We start from the raw sequence: 17,740 nt of genomic DNA on the forward strand, positions 1-17,740 counted from the left end.
CTTTACAGTATTACATTGTATTTAAAAAACATTTTCTTGGGAAAAACAAGTCAAGGAAATGATTTCCATGCTAATCTTATCAGCATGGCTTATAGCAACGAGGAGACTCTTTAAGGTATTTGAACAGTTTTTAGGGTGTAAATTAAAATGTGTTCCTGTGCCTTTACAATATTTATTTTGTGAACGTTAAAGATGACCTAGAGGAAGAAGGGAAATCTGCAAAGTTATCCAGATACTATATCTACAGCAGAGTGCTTATTGCTCTTGTTTGCCCAGTGTCATGGAAAGTCATTGCCACACCCTGAGCAGACTTGAGCAGCAGAAACTCACATTCATAATATACCCATGAAGAGTGGTCTTCTGAACTACTGTGGTATCAAAGAGAAAGGTACAGTTTTCAGAGAATGCTTATTGTTTTTAAAAATATGGAAAATTTTCTGTTTTATACTGTTTCTTTATCACTAATTTTAGAATAATGCTTAGATTCCCAGTATTTATTTGTTTCCATTATGGTTGCAGATTTTACACATCAACCACCTTAGACTTACTTAAACATAAAATTCACATTTTAAGAGGAATAGCATTGTGTGGTGGTGACAGATTGTAGCTAACACTTGTGAGCATAGCATAATGTATAAACTTGTTGAATCACCGTGCTGTACACCTGAAACTAATGCAACATGTGTGGCAACTATACTTCAATAAAAAATAACTAAATAAATATAAGTTAGCATTAAGAGGAATTGATATAAAGACATTAAGGAAAAGCTGGAGAGGTGAAAGGATCATTCAGATATTAGGAAATAAAGATTTGAAGTTTAATATTTTTCACATTAAGAGAATATTTTTTAGTTGTATTTAATAATAATATTTTAATAGTCCTAGTATTTTCTGGAAAAGAGGAATAAATGGATTTACTTTAGAAAGAGTTGTTATACTTTCAGAGGTGACCGGTTGCTGTCTTGTGATCAAGTATTGCCCTTGATGTATTTTCTGTATTAGACTCTCCCTAAGAATAGATATTTTCTTCAAGAGATCTTGTGAACATCCCTTTCCCTTTCCTTCCTTGTCCTTATCGTTCTATTGAACATTACCTTCAAATAGCCTGTGTTCTGATGGAGGAATGTCTAAGCATCTATTGCAATAGAGCAAAGTCTCGTAAGTAGCAGATATATGTGATGGCCTGGTAGCTATCCAATATTGGTTATTCTCCTTTTCCTAATCACGGATTCTAGGGCAGATTCATAGCAGAAGTGGTCTCTTTTCAATCATGTATGATACTCTGTGCCTAAAGATTGCTGATTTTTTGAGGTTGACTTAGCAACATGTACTAAATTTGATACCTGATATAGTCAGTGCACTTTATATATAGTCATTGTATATCTGGGTTCATTTGAAGCTGGGATAATTTGCTGCAGTGATAAATCTGGATGAGTGTTAAGATTATTAGGTGATAGTTAACCTTGCAAAATTGCTGAAAGCTCCACTTTAAGGGTTACTTACATAAATCTATTAATGATATCTTTAATTTTAAATAGTAAAGCTTTTTTTAAAGTAATGTACTCCTTCTTGGGGCGCCTGGGTGGCACAGCGGTTAAGCGTCTGCCTTCGGCTCAGGGCGTGGTCCCGGCGTTATGGGATCGAGTCCCACATCAGGCTCCTCCGCTATGAGCCTGCTTCTTCCTCTCCCACTCCCCCTGCTTGTGTTCCCTCTCTCGCTGGCTGTCTCTATCTCTGTCGAATAAATAATAAAATCTTAAAGAATAAATAAATAAAGTAATGTACTCCTTCCTATAGATGTGTATTTCAGTTATGGTTATTGAAAAGGCCTAGAAACTGTGTCTGAAAATTTAAAATTCATAGGCTAATAAAAGCTTCAAAAATTGGATATTTAGGAAGGGATATATACTAATAAAGCCTGTACCTTGTGCACAGTGGATGTCAGTTTTGAAAACTTGTGAAAATCAATTAATGTTAGTAAGTTAAGTGAACTCAAGCTTTCACTGCTAGTAGTATTCATGATATTTGATCTTCAAATTGAACTCTTTTAAAAAAAAAATTCAATTTAAGGGGTTTCTGGGTAGCTCATTCGGCAAGTGTCTGCCTTCAGCTCAGGTCATGAACCCAGGGTCCTGGGATCAAGCCCTGAGTCAGGCTCCCCGCTTGGCAGGGAGTCTGCTTCTCCCTGTCCTTCTGCCGCTTCTGCAGTTTGTGCACTCTCTCTTTCTCTTTCTTGCTCACTCTCTCTCAAATAAATAAAATCCCTAAAAAATTTCAATTCAGTTAACATGTACTGTATTACTAGGTTTAGAGGTGGAATTTAGTGATTCATCAGTTGCATACAACATCCAGTGCTCATTATTTCAAGTGCCCTCCTTAATGCCCATCACCCAGTTACCCCATCCCCTCACCCACCCACTCTTCCAGCAACCCTCAGTTTGTTTCCTGTAGTTAAGAGTCTCTTATGATTTGTCTCCCTCTCTGTTTTCATCTTATTTTATTCTTCCTTCCCTTCACCTATTTCATCTGTTTTGTTTCTTAAATTCCACATAATGAGTGAAATCGTATGGTATTTGTCTTTCTCTGACTGACTGACTTCGTTTAGAATAATTCTCTGTATTTCCATCCATGTTGTTGCAAATGGCAAGATTTCATTCCTTTTGATGGCTGAGTAATATCCTTTTATACACACACACACACACACACACACACACACACACACACACACATACATACACATACACCCCACATCTTCTTTATCCATTCATCTGTCAATGGGTATTTGGGTTCTTTCCATATTTTGGCTATTGTGGACATTGGTGCTGTAAACATTGGGGTGCATGTGCCCCTTTGAATCACTGTGTTTGTATCCTTTGGATAAATACCTCCTAGTGGAATTGCTGGGTTGTAGGATAGTTCTGTTTTAAACTTTTCGAGGAACCTCTGTACTGTTTTCCAGAGTGGCTGGAGTAGTTTGCATTCCTCCTACAGTGTAAGAGTGTTCCCCTTTCTCTGCATCCTTACCAACATCTGTTGTTTCCTGAGTTGTTAATTTTCAAAGTGAACTCTTAATTACGGCGAGTTGGTAAAGAAAGATCCATACTTCTTCCCCTGGTTTTCAGAGCTTTCTGTTTCTTGCCTTATTTTCCCTTTTTAGTTTTATATTTTCCATTGTACATTTCTTTGCATTTTGCATTTCATCCAATCTGGAATTCCTGTTGGGTCCAAAGACACAAGGTAATGGTCTTCTTTGTACCCCCAGAGAATTTCATACTGATGTGGTAGTACCTACCATTGCTACCTTATATTTTTATGCATAAGTCATTCTTCCCAGAATGGGCAATGGAAACTCTGCTTTACTTATTTTCTTTTAGCAGGTGTTCCATAGTTACACAATTGAAATTGATGTACATATGTATACCTTTTGGGTCATTTATTTTAAAAGCATTCACAGCCAGCTATGTTAATCTTATCCCTGGATAGCTGTGTACTTGAATGTGTAAAAGAATTCTGAGTGGCTCACATAGACTTACCCTCTTTATTTCTATGCTGAATCTCACATTTCTCCTTGTCTCACTCTCAAAGACTTTACTTCAGAGATTCCGTCTCTTTTAACTACAGTTGTTATTTATGAGTACATTTATTAATTGACCTTTGTGCACTGAGGCTCCTCTCTTAACTATCAGATATATTGCATAGATGTCTACTCTGCCTTCCTACCTGGGCCCCATGTTTCTGAAAACTTTAGTGCAGTCTTTCATCTGTACTTTTCTTCAGTTCTGCTGTTGGAGTAAATCTTAAGTCAGTGTGAAGATATAACACAGTTGAAGATAGCAGGTAGAATATCTGGTTTTTGGAAAAAGTCTTTATTTTGTTACTTTTCCATTTTGTTGCTTTTAAAATTTTTTATTTATTTGTTTTTTATTGGGTCCATTTGGTTTGGTTTTTAGGCCAGGGAGAAGGAGATTAGACAACTGGTTGTTGGAGGGGAGGTCCAAGAGATGATAGGTGAATGGGCTCAGGAGGCCAGGTTAAAGATGTAGTCTTGGCATGGGAGGAGGAATGCTTTTCTTCTGAGATGGGATTAAAGCAGGAGATAGACGGAGAGAGAAGATACAGGAAATTGTTGAAGAAGGAGCTCATATTGGGACAACTTCACATTCCTGAATATATTTGTAATTGGGGTTCACAGAGTGAAAGGGAGGGACAGAAAGAGTAGGAAATAAAGACTGAAATGTTTCCACGTTTGGTGGAAACTGTAAACCCACAGATCTAAGAACTGAACAAACCCCAAATTCAAGAAGCAAGAAGAAACTAAACCATAGTGCATTATAATCAAATTGCTCAAAACTAGTGATAAAGAGAAAATCTTAAAAGCAGCCAGAAAACAAACAAACAAACATGTTAATACACAAAGGAACCAAGAAAAGGATGGCAACAAATTTCTCATTGGAAGCAGTGCAAGGGAGAAGACAGTTAAACATTTTTAAAGTACTGTAAGAAAAAATCCTGTAAATATAGAATTCTATACCCAGTGAAAATATCTTTCAAAAATGAAGCAGAAATAAAGACTTTTTTAGAAATACCAAAGCTGAAATAATTGTCATCAGCAAACCCATATTACAAAAAGGGTTAAAAAAAGTCCTTTAGGAACCAATAAATAATACCAGATGGAAATATGGATCTATACAAAGGAACAGAGAGCACTAGAAATGGTAACTATATGCATATATATATGTTTTTTTATATTATTTTAATCTCTTTAAAAGATAATTGAATGTATTTCATTAAGGATTTAGATTTGAATGACATTATCAACCAACTTGATCTAAATGACAACTACAGAACATTCCACCCAACGACAGCAGAATCCATATTCTTTTCAAGTGTATGTGGAATATTTACTAACATAGACCATATTCTGGGCCATGAAACAAGTCAGTAAATATAAAAAGATTCAATTCATATACAGTAAGGTTTTATGAACATATAGTGAAATTAAATTAGAAATAAAAAATAGAGGGGCGCCTGGGTGGCACAGCGGTTAAGTGTCTGCCTTCGGCTCAGGGCGTGATCCCTGCGTTATGGGATCGAGCCCCACATCAGGCTCCTCCGCTATGAGCCTGCTTCTTCCTCTCCCCCTGCTTGTGTTCCCTCTCTCACTGGCTGTCTCTATCTCTGTCGAATAAATAAATAAAATCTTTAAAAAAAAAAAAAAAAAAGAAATAAAAAATAGGAATCTAGAAAATTCCCAAATTATTTAGAAACTAAATAATACACTTCCAAATAACCCATGTGTTAAAAGAAGAAATCAAAAAAGAAATTATGAAGTATTTAGAATTAAATGAAAAAAATACAGTATTGCAAAGTTTGGGGGATGCTTCTCAAAGGGGAATATATATACTATTTAACATCAATATTAGAAAAGTCTCAAATTAGTGACCTTAGTTTTTACCTTAAGAAACTAGAAAAACAGCAAATTAAACCGCAAGTAGGTAGATGAACAGAAATAATATAGACAGAAGTCAGTGAAATATGGAACAGAAAAATGAGGGAAAATCAGTGAAATCAGTATTTAATTGTGAGAAAACTATTTATGATAAATCTCTCACCAGACTCATCAGGAAAAAAGAAATATGTTGCAAATTAATAATAATGTAGTGAATGAAAAAGGTGATAGCATTACAGATTCTCACAGGTATTTGGTAGTAAGAAGATTATGAACAACTTTTTCTCAGTAAATTCACACACTTAGGTGAAATGGACAAATTCTTTGGAGAACAACTTTCAGAGCTCATTCAAGAAGTAGATGATCTGAATAGCCCTCTATCTATTAAAGAATTGGAATGTTTAGTTAAAAACCTGCCTGAAAGAGAAAACTCTGGGTCCAGAGTGAATTTTAGGGCACTGGCATTCCAAACATTTAAGGAAGAAATAATACAAATTCTATACACTCTTTCAGAAAATTGAGGAAAGAATACTTTCTAATTCATTCTGTGAGGTCAGCACTACTTTGAAATAACACCAGACAGAGAGAAGAAGAAAAGAAAACTACAGATCATTATTCCTCATGATCATTGATGCAAAAATTCTAAACAAAAGTTTAGCAAATACAAACCAAAGTATATTTTAAAAATCATATTATGGCCACATAGTCTTCATCCCAAGAATACAAGTTTGTTTTACCATTTGAAAATCAAGCAGTGCAATGTACTATATTAACACACTAAAAAAGAAAATCTATATGATCATCTCAGTAGATGCAGAAGAAGTATTAGGAAAGCATCTAAATTCATTCCTAATAAAAATTCTCAGCAGTGTAGGAATAGAAGAGAACTTTCTGATAAAGGGCATCTACCAAAACCAAAAATACCTATTGCTAACATTATACTTAATGCTGAAAGACTGAATTATTTTACCTAAAACAGGAACAAGGCAAGAATGCCCACTCTCTATCACTTCTCTTCAGTGTTGTGCTTGTGGTTCCAGCCAGAGCACTAAGGCAAGAAAAGGGAAATGCATACACACACACACAAAGATTGGATAGGAAAAAGGAATTATTTGTGGACAACATGATCATCTATGAAGAAAATCTAGTGTTATAACAAAATAGTAAAACTAATAAGTTTAAAAAGATTATAGGATATCCAAGATCTACAAAGAACTTCTCAAACTCAGTACGCGAGAAACAAATAAATCATAAAATGGGCAGAATATGAACAGACACTTTTCCAATGATGACATACAATTGGCTAACAGACACATGAAAAAATGTTCAAAATCATTAGCCATCAGGGAAATTCAAATCAAAACCACACTGAGATACCACCTTACGCCAGTTAGAATGGCAAAGATAGACAAGGCAAGAAACAACAATTGTTGGAGAGGATGTGGAGAAAGGGGATCCCTCCTACATTGTTGGTGGGAATGCAAGTTGGTACAGCCACTCTGGAAAACAGTGTGGAGGTCCCTTAAAAAGTTAAAAATTGAACTACCCTATGACCCAGCCATTGCACTACTGGGTGTTTACCCCAAAGATACAGACGTAGTAAAGAGAAGGGCCATATGCACCCCAATGTTCATAGCTGCATTGTCCACAATAGCCAAATCATGGAAGGAGCCGAGATGCCCTTCAACAGATGACTGGATTAAGAAGCTGTGGTCCATATATACAATGGAATATTACTCAGCTATCAGAAAGAACGAATTCTCAACATTTGCTGCAACATGGACGGCACTGGAGGAGATAATGCTAAGTGAAATAAGTCAAGCAGAGAAAGACAATTATCATATGATTTCTCTCATCTATGGAACATAAGAACTAGGAGGATTGGTGGGGGAAGAAAGGGATGAAGAAGGGGGTAATCAGAAGGGGGGAATGAAGCATGAGAGACTATGGACTCTGAGAAACAAACTGAGGGCTTCAGAGGGGAAGGGGGTGGGGGGGAATGGGATAGACGGGTGATGGGTAGTAAGGAGGGCACGTATTGCATGGTTTGCTGGGTGTTATATGCAACTGATGAATCATCGAACTTTACATCAGAAACCAGGGATGTACTGTATGGTGACTAACATAATATAATAAAAAAATTAAAANTTGGTGACTAACATAATATAATAAAAAAATTAAAAAAAAAGATTATAGGATATGAGATCAATGTATAAAAATCAGTTTGTATTTCTATATACAAATAATGAAAAATCAGAAATTAAAAGATTTTTTTGGATCATTCTTAATTTATTGCATGTATTTGACATATAAATTTAAGGTTACGACGTGTTACTTGGATACATTTATATATTGTAATGATTGCTATAATGATTGTAATGTTATTACATAATATCACATTATGTAATTGCAGTACAATATTATTGTCTATATTATACTATGCATTAGATCACTGTGGCTTATTTACTACTCATTGCAAGTTTGTACCCTTAAACAACATCAGTTTTATCCTCTCACCCCTCATCTCTTGGTAACCACCATTTTACTCTGTTTTTCATGAGTTTGACTTTTTTAGATTCCACATATAAATGATATCATATATTACTTGTCTTTCTCTGTCTGACTTCTCACGAACATAATATATTCAAGGTCCATCCATACTGTTGCAAATGGCAGGATATCCTTCCTCATGGCTGAATAATATTCTGTTGTGTATATCTTTGTTATGCATTCATTGGTAGATGGGCATTTAGGTTGTTTCCATATCTTGGCTATTGTGAATAATGCTGCAGTCAACATAGGGGTGCCTTTATCTCTTCAAAATACTGTTTTCGTTTCTTTTGGTTACCTAGTAGTGGAATTACAGATTGTATGTAGGTCTATGTTTAATTTTTTGAGGAATCTCTATATTGTTTTCTTTCCCTAAGTTTTTTAAAAACATCAAAGTGTCCAAAAATATGAAATTCTTAAGAATATATCTGACAAAAATGTGAAATATCTACACAATGAAAACTATAAAACACGGAGAGAAATTAAAAACCTATAATAAATGTAGAGCTATACCATTATTTCTTCATCAGAAATCTCAATATTAAGATGTTAGTTTTCCCCAAGTTGATCTATAGATTTTAACATAGTCCCAAAGAAAATTTTTGCAGCCTTTTAATTTTTGAAGTAGAAATTGATAGATTGATTCTAAAATTGATATGGAAATTCAGAGGACCTATAATAGCAAAACAGCTTTGAGAAAAAGAAAAGTTGGAGGTCTGATTTAAAATTGCACTGATCAAGACAGTGTAATGTTGGCATGAAGGTAGACTGATTAAATAGAACAGAATACCTAAAAGTTGACCCACATATGTATGGACAATTAATTTGCAAAAAAATACAAAGGCAATTCGGTGGAGAAAAGATTATCTTTTAAACAGTCCTGGAGCAGTCGGACATCCAGCTACCAAAAAAGTGAACTTTGATCCAAACCTTGCTCCACATATACAAAAATTAACTCAAAATAGAAACATGAATGTAAAATAAAAACTATAGCACTTTTAGAAGAGAACAAAGAAGAAAATCATTTGGAAATTTGTGTTAAGCAAGATTTCTTAGGACACCAAATCAAGATCCCTGGAAGAACAAATCAGGCTATCAAAATTTAAAAGTTGTGCTCTTTGAAATACAGTATTCAGAGAATGAAAAGATAAGTCACGCTCAGAGAAAATATTTGCAAGTCATACACATCTGATAAAGGAAATACATGCAAAATATATAAAGAAATTTTAAAACTCAGTAACAGAAATTGCAAAATATTTGAAGAGATGCTTCACCAATGAAGATATACAAATGGCAAATAAGCACATGAAAATATCAAATTCATTAGTCATTAGGAGAATGCAAAGTAAAACCACAGTGAGATAGCATTACACACCCATTTGTATGGCTAAAATTAAAGACTGAAGTGTTTGCAAGGATATGGAGGAACTGTAGCTTTCTTATGCTGCTGCTGGTATTACATATGGTATGTTCACCTTGGAAAACAGTTTGGCAATTTCTTAAAAAGTTAAACATACCTGGAGCACCTGGGTGGCTCATCCGTTTAAGCGTCCGATTCTTGATTTCGTCTGGGGTCATGATCTCAGGGTTGTGAGGCCCAGCATGGAGCCTACTTAGATTCTCTCTCTCCCTTCCCTTCTGCCCCTCGCCGCTCCCCAAAAGTTAAATGTATCTACCATATTCAGTCATTTTGCTTCTAAATAAATGAAAGCATATATCCTTACCAGTACTTGTACACAGATGTTTGTAACAGCTCTCAGTAACTAAACCTGGAGATGATCAAATGTCCATCAACAGGTAAATGGATAAACAAGCTGCTGTATTCATATAATAGACTACTATTCACCAATGAAAGGGATGAATTGTCAGTACATGCTGTGTCATAGATGAATGCCAGAATCATTATTCTAAATGAAAGAAGCTAGGCAAAGAAATGCACTGTTTGACTGATTTTATTTATATAAAATTCTAGAAAATGCGAACTAGTGACAGAAAGCAGATTAATGGTTACTTGGGCATGGTAGGGGTGGCGGTGGTGAGGTGCCAGGAGCAAAGGGTTCTAGAGCAGGAAGAATCTTTTGGAGGTGATGGATATGTTCATTATCTTGATTGTGGCAGTGCTTGTAAGAGTGTATACATATATCAGAACTTACCAAATTGAGCACATTATGTGCATTTTATTGAATGTCAGCCATGCTAAAATAAAAATAAAGACTGTCTTTGTTATCTGACACTACTGCTAACACACCTAAGATTAATTTCTAAATTTGCTAGATCTTAAGACTAAACAAAGACTCTTGTTTAAAATACTGAGTTCCAGGCTTCAGAATTACTAGGATAGGACTGAGGAATCTATACTTGTAACAGACACCCTAGATGATTCTTCTCATTTGTCAAGCTTGGAAAGTACTTGACCCAGATTAAATTAATTGCACTTTGGTCATCTGAATCCCATTTCCTATGTGAGAATGGGATGTTAGGTTTCTAGTATTAACAGAAAGGCCAGTCATAAAACAACTGATTGTGCTGCTTTTGTTGTGGTCAGATGAGACCCTTTAGAAATGGACAAAATTCTTTTCTCAGCAGTATATAGTATACTGAGGTCAGCCTTGCCTTATAAATTCCTGAAGTGACAGAATGGAAATCTTTTAATAGCCCCAGCATTAGTTAATATTACATTAAAGAGTAAAAAAGAATCTTATTTTTATACTTTTACAGCTCACATCAGTGTGTGTTGTTAGTGAAAAAAAGTTTCATATCCTATATATTTAGAAGCTATAAAATAATACAGATTGGGAGAAGAGGAATAAGATGAATAAAAGAACATTGTTATTCTCTAAATGTTTTTTAAACGGATGTAGCAGCAGCCTTTCATAAAACTCTGGAAAAAACAGCTTGACCTTCTTATTGCCCCCTTTCCAACGACGTCAAACAAAAGGAAATTATAGAATAAGTCTGTCTGAATTTTAAATGGCTTAGTTATCGGAAGACTTTAGAGAGCAGTTTTTCCACAAATCATCCTTGTGCTATTTGGTCTTGGTTTTTTTTAAAGATTTGGTGAGCCAACATGTAATTAATCACTTTTGTTGGCTTTTAAGGAAATGAAACTGCAATGTACCCTTTGGCTTTATTGTTCTTCATTTTGGTGTTTTTTTGGTGTTGCAATGTGTAATATGAGAACCTTACATGGATGCTTAGTGTTAATAATGTGGACAAAACAACGTGAAATAAGTAATTTTTAAAAATCAGCTTATACAGATTATACTGTTTTCATACCTGTGTACCTTCCATATCTCGGATACCAGCAGCAATAACTGTGAAGGTCCCTTAGAGTTGGAAGTTGTTAGAGAGTACCTCCCTTGTCAGTGGATGGGGTTAGTCCTGTGTTCAAAATGGCAGTATTCACTTGTTACTAATTCCCATTGTTTCTTCCTCCAGAATCTAGTTTGGATTGATTATTCCTTTTCTACAGCTGCTGCCACAATCAGTGAATAAGAACAGATCCATCTTATTTCATGAAGAAGGGGTGGGAACACCCAACCAGTTTTACTTTTTTGGGCTCTGTTCCATCAGAGTAGTGAACTACCTTCCATATGGAAATTAGACATTTTTAAAATTAAGCATTACTAATCATTGTCATTATTAAAAGTTTACCTAGAGTACACTTTTAAGATAGATACCTGGATGTATGTAGGCACCTTCCTTTAACTTTTGTTAGTTTGAAATCGCTTTTCCGTTTTTAAACCAGTAGTTGTTTTTGTTTGTTTTTTTTTTAAGATTATTTATTTATTTATTTGACGGATAGAGAGAGAGAGAGCACAAGCAGGGGGAGTGGCAGAGGGAGAGGGAGTAGCAGGCTCTCCGCTGAGCAGGGAGCCCAACAAGGGGCTCAGTCCCAGGATCCTGAGATCATGACCTGCGCCAAAGGCAGACGCTTAACCGACTGAGCCGCTCAGGTGCCCCTTAAACCAGTAGTTTTAAGGAAAATTCCAGTAGGCTCTGTTTCTATGGAGATTTCTTTTTTTTTTTTAAGATTTATTTATTTAGGGGCGCCTGGGTGGCACAGCGGTTGAGCGTCTGCCTTCGGCTCAGGTCGTGATCCCGGCGTTGTGGGATCGAGCCCCACATCAGGCTCCTATGCTATGAGCCTGCTTCTTCCTCTCCCACTCCCCCTGCTTGTGTTCCCTCTCTCGCTGGCTGTCTCTATCTCTGTTGAGTAAATAAATAAAATCTTTAAAAAAAAAAAAAAAGATTTATTTATGTCAGAGAAGGAAAGTGCGAGCACAAGCAGGAGGGGCAGAGGGAGAGAGAACCCAAGCAGACTCCACACTGAGTGAAGGGCCCGACCTCGGGCTTGATCCCATGACCCCAAGATCACAACCTGAGCCAAAACCAAGAGTCAGATGCTTAACCGACTTTGCCACCCAGGTGCCCCTCTGTGGGGATTTTAAAACTATACATCCATCCTCATCTATTCTTCCCTTCCTCTCCTCCCCCACCCCCTTCAAAAACACAGACCTCTGGGATGAGTATTGCTCCACCGTAACGATCTGTTAATGAAAAAGATACTAAGTTCCAAAGACTTAACTTTTTGGTTTGGGTATTTAAGGGAATGCTGGCCTCAAAATGAGTTGGGAAATAGTCCCCTTCCTCTGTTTTTTTTTTAAATTTATACTAATTTTTTATTATGTTGTGGTAGTCACCATACAGTCCATCCTTAGTTTTCAGTGTAGTGTTTTGAAAGAGTTTGTGTAGGATTGTGTTGTAGGTTAAATTGTGCCCCCCTAAAAAATAGGTTGACGTCCTAACCCCCAGTACCTTAGAATGGCATTGTTTGGAACTAAGGTCATTACAGATAAAATATTAAGACGAGGTCATACTCAATTAGGGTGCACCTTAATTCAGCATGACTAGTATCCTCATAAGAAGAGATACAGACTAGTGAGGTGAGAACGTCCATGAACGCGGAGGCAGAGCGTGAATGGCTGCATGTGCAAGCCAGGGAGCACCAAGGACTTCTGGCCACCACCAGAAGCTGGGCGTGTGCAAGGAAGGATCCTTCCCCATGAGTTTCAGAGGGTGCAAAGCCCTGGTGACACCTTGATTTTGAACTTCTAGACTCCAGAACTGTGGGATAATAGATACTGTTTTTTAAGCCATCTAGTCTGTGGTACTTTATTATGGCAGCCCTAGGAAACTAATACGAATTTGTCCTATTTTTTTTTTCTTTCAAGTTTGATGGAATTCACCCAGTTGAAACAATATGCAGTTTTCTTCATGAAAAAAAAAATCTTTTTAAAAAATATTTTTATTTATTTATTTGACAGGGAGAGACAACGAGAGGGAACACAAGCAGGGGGAGTGGGAGAGGGAGAAGCAGACTTCCCACTGAGCAGGGAGCCGATGCGGGACTCGATCCCAGGACACCGGGATCATGACCTGAGCCAAAGGCAGGCACTTAGCGACTGAGCCAACCTTTGTGCAAAGATTTTTAACTATGAGTTCAATTTCTTTTCTCTTCTTTTTTTTTTTTTTTTAAGATTTTATTTATTTATTTGAGAGGGAGCACGAGTGGAGGGGCAGAGGGAGAGGGAGAACGAGAAGCAGGCTCCCCGCTGAGCAGGGCTCCATCCCACAACCCTGAAATCATGACCTGAGCCAAAGGCAGATGCTCAAGCGACTGAGCCACCCAGGCACCCCAAATTCAGTTTCTTTGATAGATAAAAGATACATAAGTTTTCTAATTATTCTTACATTTGTCGGTAATTTGTGTCTTGAGAAATTTGTTCATTTTATCTAAGGTACTGAACTTATTGTTGTAAAGTTGAGTTTGTATTTTTTGATGTAATGATGGTCCCTCTTTCATTTCTGATATCAGTAATTTTTGTCCTTTATTTTCTTTGATTAGTCTAGCTGAGTGGTTCTCAAGTGGGGGCAGTTTTGCCCTCCCCACCAGGGGACATTTGGTAATACCTGGAGGTATTTTCAGTTATCACACTTGGGGCATCTAGTGAGTAGACGCCAGGGGTATTGCTAAACATCCCATAAGGTATGGATGGGATACCCTCTCACAACAAGGAAGTATGCAGCCCACAATATACATAGTGCTGAAGTTGAGAAACCTGTCCTAGCATTTACAGTGTACACCTTCTACTTTCAAATAATATTATACTATTCGTGTTTAAAGTAAGCATTTATTTCCACTTACCATCTTCCATCCTTTATGCTACTGTGGGCATGCATTTTACTACTATATCCATTATAAACCGCACAATACATTGTTAATTATTTTTGCTTTAAACCATCTATTAAAGAACTTGAAAATAAGAAAAAAATCTAATTGTTACTCATGTTTTTAATACTGTTCATTTCTTTGTTGGTCCAGAGTTCCATCTCAGCTTTTGTTTGTCCAAAAAAATCTGTATTTTTGCCTTCATTTTTGAAGTATATTTTGGTTTGGTATAGAATTCTCCATTTTTAATATCCTAAAAGATATCTTTCCACTGTTTTTTTGTTTTGTTTTCATAGATTATATTAAGAAATAAAGCTATTGTTCACTAACAAAAGGTTTTTAAAAAACAACCTGTATATTCTAGGGAGTATTTCTGGATTTCGTTATTACTGAAAAATAATTACTTAAAATTTAATGCACTATGCCCAGATCTTGTAAACAGACTTGTTTTTGACTTGTGTTTTTTCTTTTTCTCTATTTCTCTCTCCTTCACTCATTAAAAAATCTTGGTTTTTGGGCCAGTTACTTCTCTGAGCCTCAGTTTTCTTACCTGTAAAATTGGGCTACCAGTGCTTCTTACAGGTTTGTTTTGGAGATAAAGGATTCAAAATGTCTAGAATAGAAGGGACTCATAAAAATGATACCTTCCTCCTCATCCAACTTCAGCTGTTCTGACCTCAGAGTTCATGAGTGGCCGCGGATCAGCAGGAGTCCCTGCTCTGAGTCCTTTCTGGCTGCATGGCAGTAACTCTGTGTGGACACATTGCCTGCCCTCTGCACAATACCTATGAGCCAGTGTAACCACAGCTGGGCAAAATGGGGAGCTCTGGTTGGACCATGAATGAACACTCTCATCACTACTTATGATTTCTGTTCCTGCCAATAGTTCACATGTTGATTTTAAATAAATCTGATCTTTTACTCAAGCAAGGTTAGAAGATATTTTTTCAGGGGGCGCCTGGGTAGCGCAGTCGTTAAGTGTCTGCCTTCGGCTCAGGGCGTGATCCCGGCGTTCCGGGGTCGAGTTCCACATCGGGCTCCTCCGCTGGGAGCCTGCTTCTTCCTCTCCCACTCCCCCTGCTGTGTTCCCTCTCTCACTGGCTGTCTCTCTGTCACATAAATAAAAATAAATTCTTAAAAGAAAAAAAAGATATTTTTTCAGGATACTTTTATCTGTTAAATTATTTGAATATAGTAAAAATCTATGACATCTTATATTTTACATAGTTTACATATTTAACGTATTCAGAATGCTCTTCCCTCCAGTTAGGCTGTCATATTCATTTTCCACTTCTCAATTATACAGACTAGCTATAGTTATTTAATGTAACAGATTTTTCATATTAGGAAAATCCTAGACTAATTAGCAGTTTGGGATGGTTGATCTTGGAATCAAAAGTAAAAACCTTTCTTTACAAGGAATCTAATTACCTTAGAATTTGTAATAATGATATTCCTATTAAAGGGTGCACTCATTAAAATGCTCTTTTCTGTCCCAGCAAGAGAAACTAACTAGCTATGGTAGACTTCTTTTTGTAGATAATATTTTGCTTTCCTTAAGAGTTGGGTGCTATCTTTGGTCCATACCTGGGCATGGGCAGCAGCACTCTGACAACTGTTCTAAAATATTCCCTCATTGTGTTTCTCCTTCTCTCCTCAGTGGGCCTTTGGAGTGACGCTGTGGGAGCTCATGACTCTGGGCCAGACACCCTATGTGGACATTGATCCCTTTGAGATGGCTGCATACCTGAAAGATGGTTACCGAATAGCCCAGCCAATCAACTGTCCTGATGAGCTGTGAGTTTCTCTGAGCTTGAAGACGTGGGTTTCATTCCGTTTATGATACTGGGATCAAAGAAGAAGAGCAGGTGTCCGTATTCATACAGAGACTTCCCTTTGGAAAGTAATGACTCTTTGGACTTGAATTAGACTCATAGAGAACCAGAGTCAGCCAGACTCATTCACTCTTTAATACATTTGACATCAGAATATTTTGTAGTTCTTATATTTGTAGTGCTTAGTCTAATCTGAGAGACCAATAATGTACATAGTAAGAAAATACTGAATCCTGTGTCCGTTATTCTATATAGTGTGAGTATCCGACTTTTATTTATACAGCCTTAGTTATAGAAAACCTTTTCTCATTGTCATCCTGCCTTGCCATTTGGTGTCAACTGATATTTAAGGGGAGTGTTCCAGGCTGAGATAGTTCCTGCTTCCTGCCTTCACCATGTAGGAAATCTTCCCGTATATAGGGAGCATGGTGAGCAGGAGGCTGTTCACGGGGGATCGAGTGTACAGATGACTGTGGTCTTGGTTCCTGACTCCCCTGAAGGTTTCTATACCATGGTGAGGTGGCAACTTTTGCACTGATTTTACTGTTGATCCAGGGTTCTTAGAGCTTAGATTAACCTTCCCCTTCCTCCAAGTTCTTTCTCTCAGAAAACACAGGTTATTATTTTGTCTGTGTTTTAGGGATTTGCATGAAATCTCTATATTTGCTGTTGTATTTTGATACGACATCATGAAGAATTGAAATCCACATAAAGCCCAGATAACTCAGTTTAGTTTCTTTTCATTTTAGAACTGCCAACATACAGTAATATTCATTGATTTTTAGTATGTCATTCTCCCCATGCCCACCTGTAGTCAAAAAACAACTGGCATCAAATTGGCCAAAAGATTAGGAGTACTGTTTCGTCATTAGCCCAATTTCCCATTTTTGTCACTCTGCAGATTTGCTGTGATGGCTTGTTGCTGGGCGTTAGACCCGGAGGAGAGGCCCAAGTTCCAGCAGCTGGTACAGTGTCTCACGGAGTTCCACGCAGCCCTGGGGGCCTATGTGTGACTCTCCTCTCACAGTCCCATGGCATCAGGAGCATGGTGCCTGTTGGGGCTCCCTTGGAACCAGTCATAGACGCTTCGTACATCACGCAACACCAGCAGAAGCACATATGTCTTCCGGAACACCGTGCCTTAAGAATGCTTTAGAATCTGAACTTTTAAAGACAGATTTAATAATGTGGAATATTTTCTAGATACCATTTTTATTAGGTTGAACTGAAAAGGTTTTTGTAAATTCTTTGGCCCAAAATTTTTTAAAACATAGTTACTTTGGACTAGGGGTACATTCTTACAAAATAAATAAACAGTTTTAAAAATTGTTTAAACACAGATACTTGGAATAGCTATCTTAGTGCCAACTGCTTTTTTATTTTTCTACTTCATCAAGGTAAATGTAGGTGATTTCACCTTTAAAGTTTTGTTTTTGTTTTTTTTTTAAATATTTATCACAAGTCTTGGGAATGGTTTGTCTTCAAGGTACATTACTTTTTCTTAGGAAAAGGAAAGCAGCATAAAAAGATGTCTGGTTTGCCTTGTATAGGAAAAGGCAATATTGGAGGAAGAAAACTTAGAAGCTAAGGGAAAAAATTAAAAAAAAAAAAACTTAGAAACTGAAACTGTCCTTTTGTGGGAAACTGTTTCTTTTTTATTTTTTTAATGAAAAT

General features: G+C 36.8%; 1 protein-coding gene across 1 annotated transcript in view; it reads left to right on the forward strand.

The window, feature by feature from the left end:
• Positions 1-17,405, forward strand: part of RYK (receptor like tyrosine kinase) — a 95,119-nt gene extending 77,714 nt beyond the window's left edge. The window contains exons 15-16 of the mRNA XM_034661821.1: positions 15,892-16,028; positions 16,968-17,405. Of these exons, the coding sequence (XP_034517712.1) occupies positions 15,892-16,028; positions 16,968-17,079 (249 nt within the window). The 3' untranslated portion in view covers positions 17,080-17,405. The remainder of the gene's footprint in view (positions 1-15,891; positions 16,029-16,967) is intronic.
• Positions 17,406-17,740: the final 335 nt, after the last annotated feature.

This window comes from Ailuropoda melanoleuca, chromosome 6, assembly GCF_002007445.2.
Source record: "Ailuropoda melanoleuca isolate Jingjing chromosome 6, ASM200744v2, whole genome shotgun sequence".
Lineage (NCBI taxonomy): Eukaryota > Metazoa > Chordata > Mammalia > Carnivora > Ursidae > Ailuropoda > Ailuropoda melanoleuca.